Here is a 23,002-nt window from a genome sequence, read left to right on the forward strand (position 1 = left end):
GATACCTCACTGCAGGCGACATTTCCACCACAAAGTAAGCATTTTAGGCTGAAGTAAGGAATGCCCAAGAAGCCCAAAAGAATCTCAATAGAGAAGCCTTGCAGAGCACTGCAGAGTCTCCACCCAGTCTATTAGCATTAGAATACAACTGTTTTCACTCAAACACTTTTCTTGAGGATTCTATCCTGTTTATGCAATAGTCTCCACAAACATAAAAAGGGGCCAGGTTCAGAGAGCTTCCGGAGAGCAACTGAACTTGTGGAGTTCCAGGAAGGTGGTCCACCCACAGAGGGCCGGAAAGTTCTGTGCCCCCTTACCAGTACCTTGCCACATGCATCTCTTCGCCTGTATCCTTTGTTTATATCCTTTATAATAAAGCAAATAAATATGTGTTTCACTGGGTTCTGGAAGCCACTCAAACTAATTTATACTTTTATTGGTACACTGTAATTTTACATCATACTAGTTCAACGTGATACGAATGCACATGCACACAGTACTTAATGTGATTTCTTCTGGATCCTACCCTCCCCACACACACATGTATTAGTGAGACCAGTAGTGATGACTTCAGATATAGATATAGCATTATTTAAGCTGTTTCCTTGTCAGCTCTCTTTTGCCTAGCTATAACACTCCCCAGTCTCTTTCCAAAATAATTAATGTCAGAATATTATGGTGATACATGTATATCCATGTTTATAGCAGTGTAATTCACAATAGCCAAATGATGGAACTTAACCTAGGTGTCTGTCAACAGACGAATGGATAAGAAACATTGGTATTGTACTCAGACATTAAGAAGAACAAAATTAAGTCATCTGCAGGAAAATGGATAAAACAAGAGAATATTGTGCTAAGTGAGATCAGCCAGTCACAGAAAACCGAGGGTCCTATGCTTTCTCCTATGTGGAAGCTGAAAAGAAAATAGGAAACAAAAGAGACTTTAAATAAATAAGCAGAAAGACCAGTGGAAGAATGGAAGTGGTTTAGGAAAGTGAGGTGGGAAAGGATAAAACAAAGAACCAAAGTTCAAAACAATTGATGGAATTCAGGGGCGTGTGGGAACCCCTTTTACAGAAGCACAGAAAATCAACCTGGGACTTTCATTTGGCATGAAGGGAGGAGGCAGTGTGGGGACTGAGCCCTCCCCATATCTATCTATATGGAATAGATAGTATTAGAATTGCACAGGTAGATAGTATTTGAATTTAAGGAAATTAGAGGATGTGAAGCTGTTGCCCAATGAAGAACTGCTTATGGGAAGGGAGAAACCCCCATATCTTTTGGGGCCACAGGAAATTTCTGTGTTTACTATTGTGTAGGGGAAGAGAAAAAATAAAAGTATTTTTTTTGTTGTTCTGTTTTTGTTTTCCTAAATCATTCAAATGCAGTTGTGAGTTGAATGGACAAGTATAGAGTTGAGGAGAGAGAACTAAGTTTGGAGATACAAATTTAGGAAGCACAGCATGAGCAGATGGTGCTTCAAACCAGGGGGCTGAATGAGGTCCCAAAGGAGGTCACCACTCTTGTCAGTAACAAAGAGTAGGAGTACAATCCAGAATCTACAGCACTACCTAATTTAGCAGCTACAAAAGTTAAAAGGGCTAAATCAGGAATGGTGGTGCCCACTTGTCATCCCAGCATTTGAGAGGCTGAGACAGGAGGATTTCGGTTTCGGCTACTAGTTAGGGAGGCCCTTTGCAATTTAGTGAGACTCTGTTTCAAAGTAAAGAATAAAAAATAGGGCTGGGGGTGTAGCTCCAAGGGAGAACGCCCCTGGCTTCCATACTCAGTGCTGAAAAAAAAAAAATTTAAAAAGGCTAGAATAGAAAGAATGGCCAACGAGTAGGAGAAGGGGGGAAAAAGGAGAAAATGTGTAGTCCTGAAAGACAAATGAAAACTGTGCTTCAAGAAGCTGGGGAGAACAATTGTCTCAGATGCTACTAATGGCTCAAGATGAAAACTGAGAATTAACCCTGGGATTTAGCAGTATAGAGGCATGATTAAACTCAGGAAATGTTAGTATCGTGTTGAGGGCAAAGCCTGATACATGGTACATTCAAAACACAGGGAAAGAGAAATAGGAGCTGGTGTACATAGACAATCCTTCCAAGCAGTTCAGCTGTAAAGGGAAGGAGAGAAATGTCTAGTAGCTAGAGCGAGGTGGGGGGGGCACGTAAGTTGGGAGAAATGGCACAATATTTTTAATGCTGATGGAGAAAAATCCAATAAATAGGAAAGATGAAGACTCAGGAGAAAAAAAAAAGAGAGAATTGCTGAAATGTCTTGAGCATCTGAGAGAGGATGGGATAAGGTACACAAGCAAGCAACACTCCTTGCTCCATAGTAATAAAAAAGAGAGCAGAGGATAAGGCACAAGGCTTATACAATGACTAAATACAAAAATAGTAAAAATATTGATTTTCTAACCTTAAAAGTCAAATCCCTTTGTTGAGATATATAAAAGAGTATCTGAAGATCTTTTTAAAAATATGTTCTGGGTAAGTTAACACTCTGAATTAGTGAAAACATGCTTAGAAGTGTGTCCAAAGTTGTGAAGGTCTGAAATTCTTAAAACCAGAGAAAGGGGGGAGGTAGCAAAGTGAACACAAAACAGTATTTATTGTCAAGCTAGAGTAATAATTTTTAAAGTTTTTATTTGACTCGATTTTAAACATGTAGTAAAAGAGACCACTTATCACTGCTAAATGCATTGTACACAGTGACTACTAATTGGATTAATTTGTTAATTCAGCCCTACAGTTTATTTGGGCTGCCTTAAATTCTCTACTCAGGGTACTTGTGGTTTGGTTGTTTATAGGACTAATAATCTCATGTATCATTCCCACTAAAATGTATTGTTTTCATTGATTTCTTTTGTCTTTACTGTTTTTATTTCTTCTTTGCATTAATGTTAAACATCATAAACATTGAGTATCATATATATGTTTTGTTTGTTAGTGCAGTCTTGGAAGTATCCAGCATGTAATAGCTACAAAATAGCTTAACAAGAACAGTTAAATGGCCATATTATAGAATAATTAATGAAGGAATAAAATGCCTTGTTAAATTGTGTTAAAATAACTGTGCCTATTTTAATAGGATTTGGTGTTGCTTCTAACAGAAATGGTTGTCAGAATGGAAGTTAGAAACACAAAGTATTTCGTATTGAGAGAGATGATAGCTGTTCTTTTAGTTCATAAGAAAATCACTAGATGAAGTTTATCAGAAATAACTTACCTTCAGAAAGTAGAAGAGACTATATTTAAAGATAGTCACCTGAAGAAACTTACTACTAGTACTACTACTATATCATCATCATCTCCTCCTCCTCCTCCTCCTCCTCCTCCTCCTCCTCCTCCTCCTCCTCCTCCTCCTCCTCCTTCTTCTTCTTCTTCTTCTTCTTCTTCTTCTTCTTCTTCTTCTTCTCTCTCTCTCTCTCTCTCTCTCTCTCTCTCTCTCTCTCTCTCTCTCTCTCTCATCTCTCCCCCTGCCTCCTTCCCTCCTTCCCCCCTCTCTATTTCTCTCTCTATATATATTGTACCCAGGGACTTTCTACCTCTGAGCTACATTCACATACATATATACACAGACCTTTTTTAAAAAACAGGGTCTAGTTAAGTGGCTAAGGCTGGCCTCAAACATGGAATGCCCCTGTCTCAGATTCTCAAGTACAGGGACTACAGGCATGTGTCACTATGCCCAGTAAAACTTATTTCTTTATGATACATGGTAAACTAGAAGGCAAATAACTGCACACAATTCCCTAAAAAGGTACTGATAACGTTAATCCAAAGTAAGCTCCACACGTTAATTTTCATCAAGAAAACATACAATCAAAAGCTCCTGTGTAAGACCAGATATGTAGAGTGTCCCTTGGTTCAAGGAAGCACCTGGGGGATGAATTCACATTCAGATTAGAGGAAAATATATAAAGAGTCCCCAAAGATTTTAAAAAGTACTATGATTTTAGATTGTAAAAAAGCACTTACACAGCATTACATATTTACTTAATAAAAGGTAAGGTAAGAAAATAATATTTTAAAAAGCTGTAAAGAAGGTCTCAAAAACTCCAAATATGAGATGTATGCTTAAAATGAATTATATTAGATATCTGTTATATCAAAAGAAAACGGGTGAAAACAGAAGACTTAGAAATACATCTACAAATTAAAATGAATAACTACAGAAGGTAAAATGCTTAACAGCCAATACAAATATCATGTAAAAATTTAGCAATATTTCAACATATATTTCTAATATGTATTATATAATACATTTACCAATTGTAGATACCAAATCACCAGCATCTGCCACATCCTTATTATCTTCATCACTAAGTAAAAAAATGAGATATTATCTTAAACAAAAATTAAAATCAAGCAAGCAAGCCTATTTTATTCCCAAATTCCAATAGAACAATTTATCCTACAACTCATCTATTTCACTATAGAAAAACAATGACCCATCAAAAAGGTACAAATAGCCCAAAGTATTCATGGGTCACACAATTTTCAAAATGACCTCACCTCCCTTTATACCTTCCCCTATAATTAAATCCCTAGTTTTTGTGTTGGGACTCAAGTAAAGATAACATTTCTCTTTAGGTACATTTCATGCCTACAGCACTGTATAATGATCCCACACTCTTAACGTGATATTAAATATTTACCCTACAAACGCTTATTGCTTGATTATATTCTATATCATAAGAGTTTCTAATTCATTCATTCCTGTAAATACTGCATTCTTTCCTCAACAAAAGCACAATCTCCTTGAGGGCAGAAATTCTTGTTACAAAACACTTGGGCTCCTGTGCAATCATGGTGCTGTGCCAGGTAAGTAACGAATTCTTCATAAAAGCACCATAAAAGCACAGTGTCTTGAAAAGAAGCAATCAAGCAGACACTTTACAAAACATTGATTTACAAATTACAGAGTAGCAGCAAAAGGAAACTGAAAACTATCTGCCATAATTAATTGAAATCTAAATAGGGTGAGTAATAAAATATTCTATTAGTCATTTTATCTGCCATCTAATTAACTTATAAAACCTCCGAGATGAAAACATATTCGTTATATTCAAATATATCTTCTGGTTGGTGAAATGATGTGTTAAAAAAACGTGGGCCTCTTCATTTTTCTTTAAAATTTCCAATTTTTCTACAAAGAACACATAATACTTTAACATCAGTTAAAAGAAATTTTAAAAAATAGGTATTACATTACTTTGTGTGTTTGTGTGTGTGGTATCTCCTGGTACCACACAAGGAGTATTCTACCTTTGAGATACACCCCCAGCTTTATTTTATTTTTATATTTTGAAACAAGGTCTTGATAGGTGGATGAGAGTCTCACTATTTGATGAGGACATCCTCAAAACTATGATCCTCCTGTCTCAGTTTTCCAAGTTCTGGGATTATAAGCATGTGCCACCACACTCAGTTTACAGTTAATCTAACAAACAGATTATCTACTTTACTTCAGTGATATGTATTTTAATTTCTAGATTCACAAAATTTCTGAAATCTGTTTTAGCAGAATACCAAGAGTCTTTAGTTATGCCTGGGTATGGATTTCAAACCCACTAATTCCTTCTGCATGATCTTCTCACATTAACTATTCTCTGAGTCTCAAAATTTCCTCAACTAGAAAATTAAAAAATAAAAGATACTACCGCAAAAGGCTGTGATAAAGATTAAGTGAGTTAAAATGTGCAAAGACCTTAAGAGTAAGTCATATGTCATAAACACAAACAAAATTGTCACTGCTGTTGATATTATCAATAAATTTTGGGAAACAAAAAAAGACAACATAATTCTTTACACACCTACTATTTTCTTTTAAAGTAACATCCCATGCATCTCAGGTTTAGATACAGAAAGGCTTGATGTGTTGTATCAAGCAGATTCTATACCTCTCATACAATTTTTTTCTTTTTTATACTTGTATTTTATGTGTAATAATTACACATCATAGTGAGATTCAAAGTGGTACAAACATACATGCATACATCAGGTGGTGATTTTCCCTCCATGTTCCATCCCATTTTCCCATTTTTCCTCCCTGTACATCTTATCTAGATGGTAATGATACCTCCATATACGAACATAACATTATTTGAATTCTTCCCTTCCTGCAGCCTCCTTTTCCCTCTCTTCCTCATTCTCTCCCCATTCATTTTCTATTTTTATACTTATATTGGTGCATTAGAATCTCACATCATAATGCAGTTCACAGTGATGGTGATGTACATGCACACAGCACCTACTGAACTTTCCTCCAGCTCCTTCCCCACTACTTCCCCTTCCCCATACTTGATCTTGATATTGTCATTGGTATTCTCACTAATGTGCATAATGTCAATGGAAGTGTTTTTTTATTAATTCTCCCTGCTTCCCCCTACACAACATCCCTCGTTCCACTGGGGTTTCTTCTCAGTTACCTGAATATCCTCTTTTATCCTAATTAGTCCCTGGATTCTGCATATGGACCTTCACTTTCTGTGACTGGCTAATCTCACTTAACATGATGTTCTCCAGGTCCATTCATCATCCTGCAAATGACATACTTTTGTTCTTATTTATTACTGATTAGAATTCCATTGTATGTATATCCCATAACTTTATTTTTTATCTTTTATCTAGATATATTTATTTTTTAATTGGTTCCTTATATTTATACATCATATTGGGGTAAAAATCTTATGTGTACATACATGTACACATCACTGATTTAACCCCTACCCAATTCCCACCCCATTCCCTCCCCGCCCCTCCTTCCCTTGCTTGGCTTAGTGGTTGACTTCAGTATGTTTAAGTACATTGTGTGTTTTAGAGATTTTCCTCTTCCCCCCTTCTTTTTCTCCTGTTTGCTCCTCTATAGGATTTCCTTTTTCATCTAGAGTTCCTCCTATGACCCATTTCTTACTAACTCTCACATATTAGGGAAAGCATCTGATTTCTTACTTTTTGTGAATGACTAATCTCACTTAGCATAATGTCCTCCAGTTCCATCCATTTCCCTGAAAATGATGTAATTTAGCTTTTTTTTAATGGCTGAGTAAAATTCCATTGTGTACATATCCCACAGTTTTGTAATCCATTCATCTGTTGATGGACATCTTGGCTGGTTCCAGAGTTTGGCTATGGTGAATTGTGCAGCTATGAACATAGATACACATGCATTAGTTTGGTAGTTTGGTTTATCTTTTGGGTAGATACCCAGAAGTGGTATTGCTGGATCAAATGGTAGATTTGTTCCCATTCTTCTGAGGATTCTCCATACTGTTTTCCAAAGTGGTTGCACTAATTTGCAATCTCACCAACAATGTCTTAAGAGTTCCCACTTCTCCACATCCTTGCCAGCATCTGTTGTTGTTTGTGTTTTGAATAATTGCCATTCTAGTTGGAGTTAGGTGAAATCTCAGCGTAGTTTTGATTTGCAACTCTCTGATTGCCAGTGATGTTGAGCATTTTTTCATGCATTTATTGACCATTTGAATTTCTTCTTTTGTGAAGTGTCTATTTAGTTCATTTGCCCATTTTATTATTGGGTGCTTTGTTTTCTTAGTGTTGAGTTTCTTTAGTTCTCTGTATATTCTAGATATCAGTCCTCTATTGGAGGTGTAGGTGGCCAAAATCTTCTCCTATTCTGTTGGCTCTCGATTGAGGTTCTTGATAGTTTCCTTTGCTGAACAGAAGCTCTTCAGTTTCATGCAATCCCACGTATTGATTCTCCTTTTAATTTGTTTTGCCTTTGGGGTCTTGTTGAGAAAGTGTTTATCTGTGACTATGTGTTGCAGTGTTGGACCTATGTCCTCTTCAAGAAGCTTCAAGGTCTCTGGTTTCATTTCCAGGTCTTTGATCCATCTTGAATTGACTTTTGTACAGGGTGAGAAAGTGGGATTAATTTCCAATTTTCTGCATATGGTTAACCAGTTTTGCCAACACCATTTGTTGAACAGGCTATCATTTCTCCAGTGTATGTTTTTGGCCCCTTTGTCAAAAACCTCTCATACAATTTAACACCAAGAAATAGAAAGTCTTTGCACACCTCACATAGTTTTAATTATATAATTTAGAGATATAAAAACAAATCTTCACACAGCGTACAGAGGTTGTATATGTTGGCTAAAAAATGACATAGAAATATTTTTGTGTAACGAGGAGAATACATTATGATCCTAAAAGCAAGTTTCTGGATTCCTCTTAGGAAACCCTCCTTATAAACCACTTCAGTAGAAACGCAAATTTTTAGAGATGAGCTAATATGAGATGAGTCCACAGTAGAGGAAGTTAAACTACTTAGCAATAGAAATGGACAAGGACTCAAGAGAGGAGAAAGTACTGTAGACTTTATGAAAGAAGAGCAGAGTGGCTTTTGAGAAGAGGAGGAGCCAATATTAAATCATAAGTGTTTTCTTTTATTTTGCAATGTAATACTCTGACTTCACACATACACATATCTCCTCCAAAGCTTCAGTGAAGTTGTTAACTGGTGAAAAGTTTTCTTATTTATTTTTGTTTATATTACAATTTTTATTTTCTAATATAAATCAAAGAAAGGCAAATAACAAGCCTCTCCTGACACATTTAAAACAGGGATGGTGTGTCTGGAAAGGGCGCTGTCATTTCAGCAGAGGCAAATTTTTCCCAGAGGTGAACATTATTAGAACAAAAGTTGCCTATCTCTCCTGACATTCCCAGAACCTTCTCCATTGGGAATTTAGAGAAACACCAATTTCCACACTCCCTGTCTCCAGTCACCATCTCCCTCTCTCTCTTTTCCTAGTCCTTCCTTATTTGCTCTTGAGTTCACACACCCATTTGACTCAGCTGGAGAATGACTCTAGTCAAGGTCACTATGACCTTCGTACCACTAACATCAACGAGTGGTCCATTCTCAGTCCTCATTTAACTTGACTACCACAATTTATTAACTGTTCTTTTTAATGCTTTCTTCACTGGATACCCTAGACATCACAAATACCTGGCTTCCATAGTGTCTCCACTAGATACTCCTAATCTGCTTAACCTTTTATTCCTATTTTCTTGTTTCTATTCTTCTCTTCACTACCTCGGTAATCCCATCCAGACTCAGAGATTTATATACCATGATATTTTCTCCAAGTATATCTCTAGCCATATTTCATACAAACTCCATATTTATAAATTAAGTTGTCCATGTTAATGTTTTAAAGACACTAAAGGGCCACATAAATGTTTAACAGATATGGCAGTCTTGGAAATCATTCTCCTCCATAATCTTTCTGCCTCAATATATCCAATTCCATCCTTTAAGTTCTCAGGCCCCAAATCTCTGAAGTCAACTTCAATGCCTCTCATGCTCTATCCTAGTCATCAAAGAATTCTTTTCTACCTAGTTTTAGTATATGTATTCAGAATTGGATCCCTCCCATCTCACCATGAACATCCCAGGCCAAGCATCAACCATCATATTTCACCTGAATTTTGCCATATATTCCTAAATGTTTTCATTCCTCTGAACTTTTCCTCTGTTATCAGGCTCTCTCAACCTTGACACTATTGACCATTTGGGCTAGATAACTCCTTGTTAGGAAGGGTTGTCTTGTGCATTGTAGAATATTTAGCATTGTCCCTGGCTTTTACCCACTCAATGTCAGCAGTATATATCTTACCCCCTAGATACCCCAAGTGGTGACAAACAAAAATGTCTCCAGGCATGGCCAAATGCTCCTAAAGAACATAATTGTCCCCCATTTGAGATCCACTGCACTACTATGTATTCTCAACCTAGCTATAAGAGTGAGCTTTTACAGTAGGTCAAATTAAATAAATGTCTCTACTCAAAACAGACTAATAAATTTGCATCTCACAAAAAAAGAAAGAGAAAGCAGAAGTTCTTACCACTGCCTGTTAATCTGCCATCCCATTATAACTGGTCTTTCACACCTGCTTCTTACCCATTTACTCATTTGGCTCCTGTCTTGCCTTTTGCTGTGCCTTCAAAATACCAGGAAAACCTTCATCTCAAAGTCTAGCTACTTCATTCCTTTGGCCTATATTCCTTTTTTACTGAGATCCACTGGGATTATTTCTTCATTCCCCTGAGTTCTTCACTCAAAAAACCTCCCAATAGAACCTTCTATGACTGCCCACTTTAAAAACTCAGCCCCTTTTTCATGCCCCATCTACCCAAAAACTTTCTACTCCTCTGCTCTAGCTTTATTTTTAATGATATTTACCATGTTCTTTACACATTACTAGTTGCTTTAATGTCTACCTATACCTAGTACACTGTAAGACCCAGGAAAGATAAATTTTATCAATTTTTTCACTATTGTACCTGTAGAATATTTAAAAATGACTATGAGAGGCATTTAATATGTGCTTATAAAATAAATGACAGAGGGAAAGAAGAATAGAATAGATTCTGGAAAAAGAAATCTGCAGGGTCAATGCCACCTCAGCTAGGATACATCTAGACATCATTAATAAAGACTGAGTTGGTTTCCACATAATTTACTTAAAATGCAATTCATAATGCACAATGAAAAGTGAGGATTTGTCAAAATGCCTTTGTGCTTAAGGATTTTTTATGTAGGGGGTATTTATAAAGTGTAGTTATAAATCCATTAACATATAGGTCTACATATCAAAAGATATATAAAGTAAGTAGAACTTTAAGAGAATTTTTACAAAGTACCATGGGCTATGGTAACTCTTCTAGATACATAAAATGCCAGGGTAAGTCAAATCATTCAATTATATACACCATAAGGTAGCTTAACGAGTAATAGTAACAGTGAACAAAGCCCTTTCTACAGATGAAAGACTGCACGGTTCAATTGTGAGTGAAATAGAGGAACAGAAATGCTTCCTGCTGCAAGCTGACAGTTACATGGAACCCCCTGCAGTTATAAATTGAGTTTCTCTGCTAATTACTGGTCTGAAGGGGACAGAGAAAGATCCACATTTTATTTCTCTTGCTGAACTTGCAACACAAGTACTTGTGAATTTTACATTAGGGTCAAGCTGGGAAGTTCCCAGCCAGTTTTACCTGGAGTAGGTAACAGCATCACCTCTCATGCAAATGAGGTCAGGTGTTCTTTCTGCCTTGGGTGACTATCAGGGAGGTTTCAGTGTAACAGATTCTAAGCAAGTTGATGGAGAAGGGAAAGAGAAAAAGAAAGTGGAACAGAACAAAACAAGAGATCCTATTTGAAACAAAATTTTGCCTACTGATTCTAAGAGCATGCACTTCAAAATGATCTTAGAATTTTGTAATACAACTCATTAAAATTGTATGCCATACCCACAGATAACAATATCAACTACTGGATCTACTTTCTGAACTAACTACTTATTGTAAGACCAATAAAGCTACACAGCAGGCAGGTACTTTAATGAAATAGGCCCAGGTCTCCAGGGAGGGGAACCTGTGGTTCAAACTAACACTTTTGATCAAGTAAACACTTTATTCTTCCCAATGAGAAATACCTTTTATGTGGATCTTGATCAAAAATGCTCCTGGGAAGAAAAGGGACGAAGAGAAGTGAGGGGAGAACAAAGGAATGCTGTGATGTAATACCTGAAAACAGCTCTTCTGAGAGGAAAAAGTAACTTCAACATGTCTAATGTACGTGCGAACCTTTCTAATATCCTGGAACCTCAGAGTTCACTTCTTAGAGAAAGCAGCAGCCTTGTTCAAATTAGGATAACAAATTAATTCACTTATTCATTCAACCAACAATTATTGAACACATTTTCTTTATTAAAAAGAGAAATAGAAAAACATTCAGAGTACACAATTGTCATTATTACCAAGTTTCTCTTCTTCTTTTATTCTATTTACTATAACTTATACTTGTACTAGACATAAGAATGAACAAAAATGATTTAAGTGGTAAGTAATTCACTAAGATCTGACATCTGAGAATTTGGAATGAGAAACTACACATGAGTGCATTCTCTATGTAAAATACTGAAGAGCTCTGGAAGTCATCAAGACCTAGTTTGAAGTCCCAGCTGCTTCACTTGTTGGCTGTTTAGATGAATGAAACCCCTTCTGGGTCTCAGTTCCCTTAATGTGGATAACATACTAACTTTACCTACCTACATGGTAGTTGGGGGAAAATAAATGTGATGTTGGCACCTGGTTTATCTTTTGGCATCCTAAACTTACAATAATAGATTTCTTAATTCCCACAAGCACTTATTGGCAAGACTCCAGGAACACTAAATTTTACTTTACCTCTTCAGTAGAAATTATTTTCTGTGTTCATCATCTCTAAAAGCATAAACCTCTGGATTTTCATGCTTCTGGGTGTTTTAAATATATGAAGAAGTTCCACCTTCAAGAAGCCCTTTCAACAAAAGAGCAAAGAAAATTCTTACCTAGTTTTGGCAAGGAATAGGGCACTTTAAAGTAGTCTTCATAAAATTCTATTAATCTCTTTGTAATGTGGAGAGCATAGTCCCCGGATCCTCTTCTGATAGCATCAGGTCTTGCATATAATCGTACCTAATTAAAAAAAATATATAAAAGTTACTTTAGTCTTTTGGTACTCGAGTTTTTTTCCTGCAAATATGAATCTACAGAAATTACTTCGGATACTACAAGAATGAAGCAGAACTCCTGTTCATATATCAAAGCATACTGTGGAAGAAAGAACCAAACCTAAACAATTGAAGTAACCAAGTTGAGCAAGCCGCAATTTCCTCGCTTTACAAGATGACATAGAGAAGATTTATACACCTTACATCAAAATAAATATTCAAAGTTATCACTTCCATGTGCTTGCTAGAGATATGGAGGTGCAGTGGATTAGTATAATGGCTTCCTGACTATGCTGAAAGAAGGCAGGATATGGTGGTTCAGCAGGAGAGGAAATTCATGGTTTGTTAAAGAAACATTGAATCGAGCTTTGGAAGTATTACCAGACTGGAAAATATATCTATATATAACTTGTGCTTCCTTCCTTCTTTTTCTTTTGGAATCAACTGTCCTTATTTCCCATATGCAAAGCAGTGATAGAAAACTTTATGTATATAAGCAGTCACCATTCTGGAAGGCTGTCTGCAGCCGCTCCTTGCTTCAAACCCAGCTGAAGTAATTCATATGTCTAACACAATCTGGATACTTAATATTGATTTTTAAAGCAAGCATCATAAATTATCTAGTCCTTGGCCCAAAAAAGGCCGACAGCAAGAAACATAAAACTGAACAAAACTAACAATTGCACAGAAAAGGTTAAAATGAGATTAGTTTCCATAAAGCTTTCATAAAGTTATCCTGCATCTCTCTTTCCAAATGCTAAATCTATTTTTCAAAGATGTGGTCCCTAATCCTCATATCAATTCTGTGAATAAAAAATATCTATTTTGAGAAGCTGTAAAGAGTGCAGCAGCGTGGGAGTTGAATTTTAGTCCTACTTCACCACTAACCAAGCAGGGTAATACTGAACAAATTACTTAGCCTCTTTGGGTCTCAAACATTCTCATTTATAAAAAAAAAGAATTTGGCCACCAGCTGGTTGTTAAAGTGTATTCCAGTTCTAAAATGGATTAGTTCCAATCCCATTTTAAAGATAGGGGAGTTTGTGTCCCTTCCAAATCACTGAAAGTAAATAAATAAATAAACTGTTTGCTCAGTATATCAAAATGGGTACTTATATTCAGTAGAGAAAAGAGAAAGGTAATCTGAATGGTAACATAAAAATTGATATTACAATTAACTCTTTATTATCCATGTCTAAAGAGAGAACAGATATGTGTATAATCAAAAAGAGTAGAAAGCCAAGAAAAATATATTCTGACTTTATGTCACAAAGACCTATAATTAAACAAGGCATTTTCCAAATTCAATAACAATTAGTTGAATTAAACTGTGAAGCTACTTCCCTTCTAACAACTAAATAAAATATCAAATTCAGTATGCAGCCATCAATATTTCTGGGTGGTAGTAATATTAAACCAAAAACTATCAAGAAAGACCATCTGAAACTACACAACTTGACACTCTGAGGCAGTAGTTAGGATTCCCTGACCATAATACAAACTATTTGTAAACACACAACATCTTTAATAAAGTTTAAGGTGCAAGCCTTAAGAAAAGAATGGAGGGTCCAAGCAATTTAATAAGGACATGCTTTCATGAAAATCTTACAAGGAAATGGCGGAAGCAGGATAAGGAAAAATAATAAGCCAAACAAAGACACAATTTCAGGTGAAGTTCTGGACTCAGCCTGATCCAGAGGAAGCTCTCGAGCATGAATTATACAGGTCACTTTGCACTAGCTGAGGTAAGAGATCTAGACTTCCACTCTTGCACCTAAGTCATTGGCAACTGGAAACCAACACGATGACAAAAAATCCCAGGTACTACTGGTTCTCAGTGCAAATGGGTGATGTGGATCCTACAACAGTCCCTTGGCAAAGGAGCCAGGTGTGATCTGTTTGGTACAAAACAGTGAGTCCAGGGCATAGGTACACCAAGCTGGAAAGGAGCTCTGTGTGCAGCCAGTGTTCTCCAGAGAGCACCATCACTCATGTGTGCATTCATTCATTTATTCAACAAATATTTACCTTGCATCTGCTTTGTACCAGGGCCAAGCCTAAGTATCTTTAATTTTTCAAGGAAAAAGACATATCATTCCTCCAAAGGAGATACAAGGCATCACTGAGACAAAAAATAATGAAGATGTAATCACCATTTTCAAAGATCTTCTCATTTACTAGGTAAGTTAGATAATGATGACAGGTCGTGATATATGCCACACAGACGGTAAAATACAAATGGCAAATGGACACTGAGGAGAAATGAATCGCTTTCAGAAAGTTCAAGGTGAAGTAACTAGGAAATTCATGGTAAAACCACAGCAGGACTACTGCAAAGTGATGCAGCAGGGGTCACCGATTGTACTCTTAGGAAGCATCATCGATTTGGGTAGAGGCACAGTCATTCCTATCAATCAACTCTACCAGGTAGTCAAGCAACTTGCAGACCCGGACAAGAGAAACACGATTCAATCAATCAGGCTGTCAAGATTTGATGAGAATAATCCAATTTGAGTGAAAAGATAAAACATACACATGCTTAGCACAGTGTCTTCATTTGCTCATCCAAACATTTACTGCCTGTCTGCTGTGTGTCAGGCATTAAACAAGAGAATAGAAATAAAACAATATATAAAATCCCTACTACAAAAAAGGACAAGACATTTATACTTACTGTTCTTAAGAGTTTCACAATGTGTGGAAAACAAATAAATCAACAACAAAAAATACAATTGGAGAAATACCAGTGTGCTCTTCCTTCTCACCCACTGCAAAAAATATACAAAACTGAGCCCTCTACATTAGATCCCCTTTTGCATTCTTTTCAAAGGCATCATTTCCCAAATCCTTCCCTCTGTTTCCAATATCACCAATTTATTCTTCCACACCAGATCATTCTCATCATCAAACACTCTGAACTGCTTCCTATATTTTAAAATGAATCTCCCGTGGTCACGGTTCCTCCATATGCTATTTTCATCCATGCTTTTTGAAAGAGTTTTCACATAGTTGGGATGACAGATGAGTTAACATACAAATCTTAACACTTTTGAGAAGGAAAGGAGACACTCAAATTGGGACAGTAAGTGTAAGTAGGATTCTTGTTGCTAATACTCTCTGTTTCTAGTCTATCTTAAGCTCATGGCAACAAGGCTTTCATTTCTACTGTCTTACCAAAATTGTTCTTGCAAAAAATCTCTGATAAACTTACAATATGCAATCCAACAGTTGATTGCGCAGCTTCCTTAACCTAACAGCAGCACTTACATAGCTGATCATTTCCTATCTTTGAAACACTTTCTTCATTTGGTTGATCTTAATTTTTCTTTGATCTCATTGGGCACTCATTATGAGTCTCCTGACTTATTCTTCTTTATCTTCATCCCAAATCACTTGATATTGTTGAATGGTCCCCGATTTCTGCCCATTTCCCTCTTCACTTCTCTGTCTGCACTCAGTTCCTCCTTACAACATTCATTTTTATGGTATAAATATAATTTAGATACTTGATTGGTCCAAGCCAAACTTAAGAAGCCTGTCTGTCTGTCTGTCTTTCTCTCTCTTCTTTCTCTTCTCTTCTCTACTCTTCTCTTCTCTCCTCTCTCTCTCTCTCTCTCTCTCTCTCTCTCTCTCTCTCTCTCTCACACACACACACACACACACACACACACACACACACACACACTTATTCTTCTAAAACCTATCCCGTTTCAGTTAATTGCAATTCCATTCTCCACTCATCCAGCTGCCCTTGGCTACCATCTCAGAATCATCCTTCTTTTCCTTCTTTTCTTCACATTCTAGCAAACCCTATTGGCTATGCCTTAAAAATTTTTTTTATCCTGAATCCAGCCACTTCTCATGACCCTGTGGTTTCTGCCCTAGTCTGACTCTTCCATTTCTTGCCTGGATGATTGCTCTACTTTTTTACTGATGCCCCATCCCTTATTCTTTTCAGGCTGTTCTCTACACAGCAGCTAAAATTTTCCAGTTAAAATGGTCATCAAACCATCAAGATTGTCACTCTTCTGCTTTTCCTCCTCCACTCATTTTCCATGTCATCCAGAATAAAAGCCTAAGTATATGAAAGTGCTCAAAAAAATCCTACACATCATTTTCAGGGAAATGGATGGAGCTGGAGGACATTATGTGAAGTGAGATTAGTCAGTCACAAAAAATAAGAAATCAGATGCTTTCCCTAATATGTGAGAGTTAGGGAGAATTGGGTCATAGGAGGAACTCTAGATGAAAAAGAAATTCCTATGGAGGAGCAAACAAGACAACCTAAAGGAGGAGAAAGTAGGGGGGAAGAGTAAAATCTCTAAAACACAGAATGTACTTAAACATATCGAAGTCAACCACTAAGCCGAGCAAGGGAGAGAGGGAAGGGGAGGGAATGGGGTAAGAATTGGGTAGGGGTTAAATCAGTGATGTGTGCATGTCTGTACACACAAGTTTTTTACCCCAATATGATGTATGAATATAATGCACCAATAAAAATTAAAAAAAAAATCCTACACAATGTAGTTACCATTCACTTTCTGGATTCATTTCCTACTGTTCTGTTGCACTCTATTTGCAATTCATTCATACACTAGTTACCTCCCCATCCCTCTGTCATACCAGTTTCTAGTTTATCCCTAGCTCATATATTTATCTTCTTTAGATACTTATCCAAATATATAAGGTTTCCTTCCTATCTAATAATTTTTTACCCTCAGGTCTAGTTTTAAGGTTTTCTGAAATACTATAGAATTCAACCAAAGATACTTTTTTTTTTTACTCGTTTTGCTTCCTACTTTCTTTTTTCCAATAATATCTGTTGCATGAGGGCACAGATCCAACCATATAACAGTGTCATTTTCTTATCAAAGATATAGGGTTTTTTTGTCTTTATAGTACCAGATACACAAGCCTTTGACGAATAGATGAATTAATTCCATAGGTATAAATAAGTCCTAAAATAGGAACCTACCTCAGAAAATATGTTTCAAATGATTTTTAAGGATTATCTAGATAAAGAAAACTAGCAAATGGAGGTTGATGTCCCAGACCAAAGTAACAATATATACTAAGGCAACAGCATTGATCAAATAGTAAGTGATCTTAAAGGGATTGCTAAATATCATAGTTCTCATAATTCACAGAAGGATATTAAGCCAGGAAGTGATTAAATTACTTTTGCATTTCAGAAAGATCACATCAGTGACCTATACCAGGTGAAGTGAGATATAGGAGGGTTGCTTATTAAGATTGTAGGCAGAGACACAAATTAGAAAAGTGAGAAGATATACAGTGATAGGTATGATTGAAAAACTAGGGTGAAATTGCAAACAATATTACAGAAGCACCTGTAAAACAAGTTGAAAAATATGAATTTGGTATTATGGGCACAGGCCAGTCATTTAAAGATTGTAAGACACCGAATGACATGATCAGAATTAGGTTTTAGCGGATTATATTCAGCTGCAGTGAAGATGATGGATTAGGAGGGAATGGGAACAAATAAAAAAAAATGAGTTTGACTGTTACAGAAGTCTAGGTGAGAGATGATGATAGTTTGAGCCAGAGAGATGGCAGGAAGGATGCAGAGAAATGAATGGATTTATTCAATTGGTCCTAACATTGTTGAACAAGTCCTTCTGTTACCAAGTAAAGCCAATTGTAGTCACATTCCACCTTAAAAATAATCGTTCACCTAATCTGTATTCCAGGATTTCACTCTAGTTCCCTGTTAGAACAAGTGAGATCCAGAGGAAGGCTTGGGAGAAATAGCCAAAATATTTTACAAACTGAATAATTCCTACATGTCTAATCCAGTGAATTTGGTTTAATAATTCACTTTATACTGCAGCGAAAAATATTGCAGTTTTCTTCTTTTAGGGAAACCAGGTTCTCTTTAATCATGACATAGAAACTAAATCTTCATAAACACTGTTATCACTCAAAAGCAATGAAATATAATTTTATTACACCTGCTTATTTGCATTTTCTGACATTCCATGATAAGAGCCCAGCTCTGAAAGTGTAAATTGCTTACCAGGCTTTATCTCTCCCACTGTATAGCTTCTTCTTACAACCCATATGAACTAAACTCTATGGATTTTTAGTTCAGTGAAAGGACATTACACTAGGGACTGTAACAAGTGAATCCGAGGTTCAAATTGTTCACCACTTATTTCGCCAACTTGTGAGAGGTAGTAAATTTCTCTAGGTTTCAACTCAAAGTCCCTACCTGAGGTAATAGCTTATCATCATCTCTTTATTATACTATGCCTGAGAAATGGTACACCACATTCATTTGCCTAGATTTTTCTTGTCTAATCCTCCTTTATTTTGAGAAGAAAATAATGAAAAGTTAATTTTTCTTCACAAACTTTTATTACCTTACATTTTTTATTTCTCCTGGAAATACAAACTAGCTTTTCATCTACCTTTCGCCATCCTTACTCCTGAGAATTTCTCTCCCCTCCTTGAGGTTAGTATTGATTAAACAGAAGAGAAGATGAGGTGCTTTCTCCCCTGAGCTTGGTACTGACTAGCCAGAAATAACAATAGTAAACAGCATGGAATAGAAGAAGTGGCTTTGGACCAACAGTCTTACAGTTCTACTGCTGTAGCCATGTATCACAGCCTGAACAAAATTGGAGAAACTACTTATTTCGGATCTCTTGGAACAAAACAGAGGTTTCTATTAGACCCAGTGGTCTTGACCGTATAGTTCCTTGGATTCTCCACACCCACGCTAAGTCGATTTCATTTCTTTATAGAACTTTAAGTATTTTAATCATTGGAAAGGGGAAAAAGTTTATAGGCAGAAACTCAATTGCTTTGTCTCACTTTCTTAAAAAGCAAAATGGCAATAAAATTTCAGCTACCCTGACAACTGAACTGACTACTCAGAAGACATGTTGATAAAAATCCTGAGATCACAAGTAGACGCGGCAGAAGAAAGTGCTACAATCCATGGTAATGTCACTACAGACTTGAGGGTAGGAGAGACAGCACTGAAGCTCGGGATTCGCCGACATTAGGACAAAAAAAGTCTGTAGAAGGGAATCATTTGAAAGAGAACTTCAAATGGATTCAAACTGATTTTGTTTCTAATAGCCTTGCAATTTAAAATAAGAACATCAAAGTCTGTTTAAAAGTTTCATCAATGGGGCATTTATTTATTCAGTTAATACTTAATGAGCATCTATTAAAGGTCAGACTATGCATGTGCTTAGTATCCAAAACGAAAAAGAGACAAGGTCTCTCCTCCTTTCATGGAGCTCACAGTCCAGAGACTGAGACACAACAACAGACTCCTATAATTTAGAATAACAGCGTAGATCTAATTTACACTGGCTCTTCAGAGAAGTCCTCTCCGTACACAGGGTGATTCAGGAGGACAGGGACAGTCCCAGAAGAGAGGATAGGATGAGCAATTGACGAGTAAAACTCTAACATGGAAAGCTCTATTTTTAATCATATTACATATTCCCAAAAAAGGTGAAAATACTCATTATAATCAAAATATAATACTAAATATAGAAGAGAGCATATAATTGTCATAAGGAATTGGAATCTTTTACCAAATAATTTTCAATACTTGTCTCCTAATCATTTAAAATGCTTTACAAATTTTTTAAAATTCATTTTTTTACAAAATACTTGTGTAATAAGTATAAAGTAACCAATAAATTCTGACTTTATATATAAAAAAATTGAAGAAAAGCTTTGTTGTAGTCATTGAGCCACTTTAAAAGTCAGTGAAACTAAATCTCTCTGTCTAAAGCCTTTTTTCTTGACTGTTTTAATTATTTGTTGTGTTAAGAATGAATTGTGGTAGTTCCTATATAATTATGAGAAACAGTGTATAGTTACACCAAACAGGCAAGAGAAAAGAAAAACCATTTACAACAGCACTGCACCTGTTAAAGACTTGAATAACATTTTCTCTGATTTGACGTTTGTAATTTGGTACTTTTAAGTTAAATAAACCTTCTGGCTTGCCAGAGTTATTCTCTGAGAAAATTTTATACTGCAACAGTACATTAGGAACTTTGGAAGACACAGTAATTATTTCCCAGCCTTAAAATTCACAATGACAACAATAAGTTTACTTTTTCTTTCACCTAACTGAAAGAGCAGTTTTCTTATTTAATAATTGCCAAACAAGGATGTGTTGTAACTAAATTCTCAGCCAATAAAGCTGAATTAATTCACTTATACAACTATAATTTGATTTGGTGGTTCTTCCTACAAATCAGTAAAACAGAACTAGCCAGGGAGAAGGAGCAGGTGCTCTGAGCTCTAAATGGCAGATAAATACAAAGAGAAAAGTTTTTTATAAATAAGAAACTGACAGCCAGAGAACTTTAGTCTTATTTAAAACTCAAAATATTTTTTCTAAGTAAAAGGAAAATAAATACAGGATATGACCGAAACAGGGAGCCCATGATTATGAAGAGGAGGCTGGAAAGAGGAGGCCTAGTGATCGAGCAGGTGGTGGAGGCTGCAACTTGTGAAGGCCCTTGACAGCTAGAGTGAAGAACCAGGCTGTGTTACTTTGAGAAACCGAGAACCACTTCAGAGCCTGAAGCAGAGAACCAGTACTGAAAACGACAAAGGGAGAGTGTTCAGGCAACTGAATTTAAAACATATGGAGACACAGAGGCCATTAAATAGGAAAGCTTAATATTACAAGTGAAAAATCTGGTCTGCAGCTTTCATAGTGAGAACAGCCATTAATAGGCAGTCTCCAATACCAGAATCAAAGGACTTACTGTAACAAGGAGAAGAATTTAGAAATGGGGATGGATGAGGAGGAAAATCTCTGTACTAAGAATGAGGTAAATGGTAATATTTAAACCACAACTACGTTAAAACCTATCATTCAAACAAAAAAAAAATTGCAGAGAAACACAGTGGAGCCTCATCTCAGAGAAGTCTCATCTTGCAATCCATGACACCGATTCATATAGTAGGAATTTTGAGAACCGTCACCTAAACATCTTTAGTGAGGTCTAAAACCAGCCTTTTAGTAAATTTCACACCATATCAAATACTGTTATAAGGAGAATGCAGAATATTGTCACTGATAAGATTGCTGCAGTGGCCTTCCCAGCTATTTTTCCCCTTCCTCCTTCATAGAATTTTACTAAGAATTCATGAGAAAAACACCTGCTGAGAATTCTGAAACAGGTTTTTTACACACTATGGGATTGCTTTTGAGGCCAGTGGCCCTTAAGCTGTAGGTTAATAGGCTATCTATATTTAAAGCGTGTTGTTTCATCTCTCTATAGGACTTTAAGTTCTTTGAGTACCAGGCCCATCTTTTCACTCCTTACTGTGTCTGATACAGTACCTTGCCTCCAACAGGGACTCGCAACATGTCTCTGACTTCCATACAACAGCAATAAACTCTAAAGGTCCTTGTCCACTCTAGTACTAAAATGCTGCTATAACAGATTGATTATATCCTGCAACTGCTTTTTGCTTCAGGCTAGGAAATTAGCACTGTGGTACACTGTACAATCTCTTCTTTTAAATCACTTCACATTTATTTACTAGGCATGGTATTTACCAGTTCACTGTGGAGCATAAGGGTTTAAGTTACTTATAGGTGCTTCAAAAAAGGACAAGCCTTTGTCCTGTCCACACGTCTATCATCACATTTTTCTAAACATATGAGGTTAGGCTGAACAACGGTCCACAAGGTAACTGCGCCCTACTCTCCGGACCTGTGACTCTTATCCCATATCACAAAAGAGACACAGTGGGTGGCATTAGGTTAAAATCCAGAGAAGAGAAGATTGTCTTGGAGTATTCAGGTGGACAGTAAATATAATTACAAATACCCTTATAAAGGAGAGTTGGGCAGGAAATAGGATGATAGAGTAGAAAGAAATGTAAAGAAGCACAGATAGAAAAAGAAAATTCTAAATGCAAGGAATATAGCTTTGGAAACCAGGAAAGCAAGGCAACCAACCCCCTTAGGACCCTCTAGAAGTAACCAGCCCATCATGGTTTAGATCTGGAACATCCTCACAACAGTTTCTGGGTTAGATGTATGGTTCTCAGTGCAGCGAGGTTCAGAAGTGGGGTGTAACTGGAGGAAGCTGGTCACTAGGGGTGTGTCTGTCTGTCTGTCTGTCTGTCTGTCTCTCTCTCTCTCTCTCTCTCTCTCTCTCTCTCTCTCTCTCTCTCTCTCCTCCCACTATGGTATTCTACCTCACCTCAGGCCCAAGCAATGGAGTCAGCCAACCATGGACTGAGCCTTTGAAACCATGAGCCTAAATTGGCTTTTCCTCCTGTTAGATTGTTCTTGTCAGATATTTTGATTATAGCAATAAAAATCTAACATACAGCCCTTTGTGCTCATTTTAGATCTCTAACCTCCAGAAGAACAACAAAAAAAGTAATTTGTGTTGCATTAAAGCCACTGAGTTTGTGGTAATCTATTATAGCTA

The 23,002-nt window shown here is 36.5% G+C and overlaps 1 protein-coding gene across 1 annotated transcript in view; it reads right to left on the reverse strand.

Annotated features, from left to right (window-relative positions):
* Positions 1-23,002, reverse strand: part of TRHDE (thyrotropin releasing hormone degrading enzyme) — a gene marked incomplete at its 5' end in the record, with an annotated part of 424,737 nt that overhangs the window by 298,280 nt on the left and 103,455 nt on the right. Inside the window, one exon of the mRNA XM_080706673.1 lies at positions 12,384-12,510. Coding sequence (XP_080562799.1) covers positions 12,384-12,510 — 127 coding nt within the window. The remainder of the gene's footprint in view (positions 1-12,383; positions 12,511-23,002) is intronic.

Source organism: Muscardinus avellanarius, assembly GCF_963383645.1.
Source record: "Muscardinus avellanarius genome assembly, chromosome: 11".
Taxonomy (NCBI): Eukaryota; Metazoa; Chordata; class Mammalia; order Rodentia; family Gliridae; genus Muscardinus; species Muscardinus avellanarius.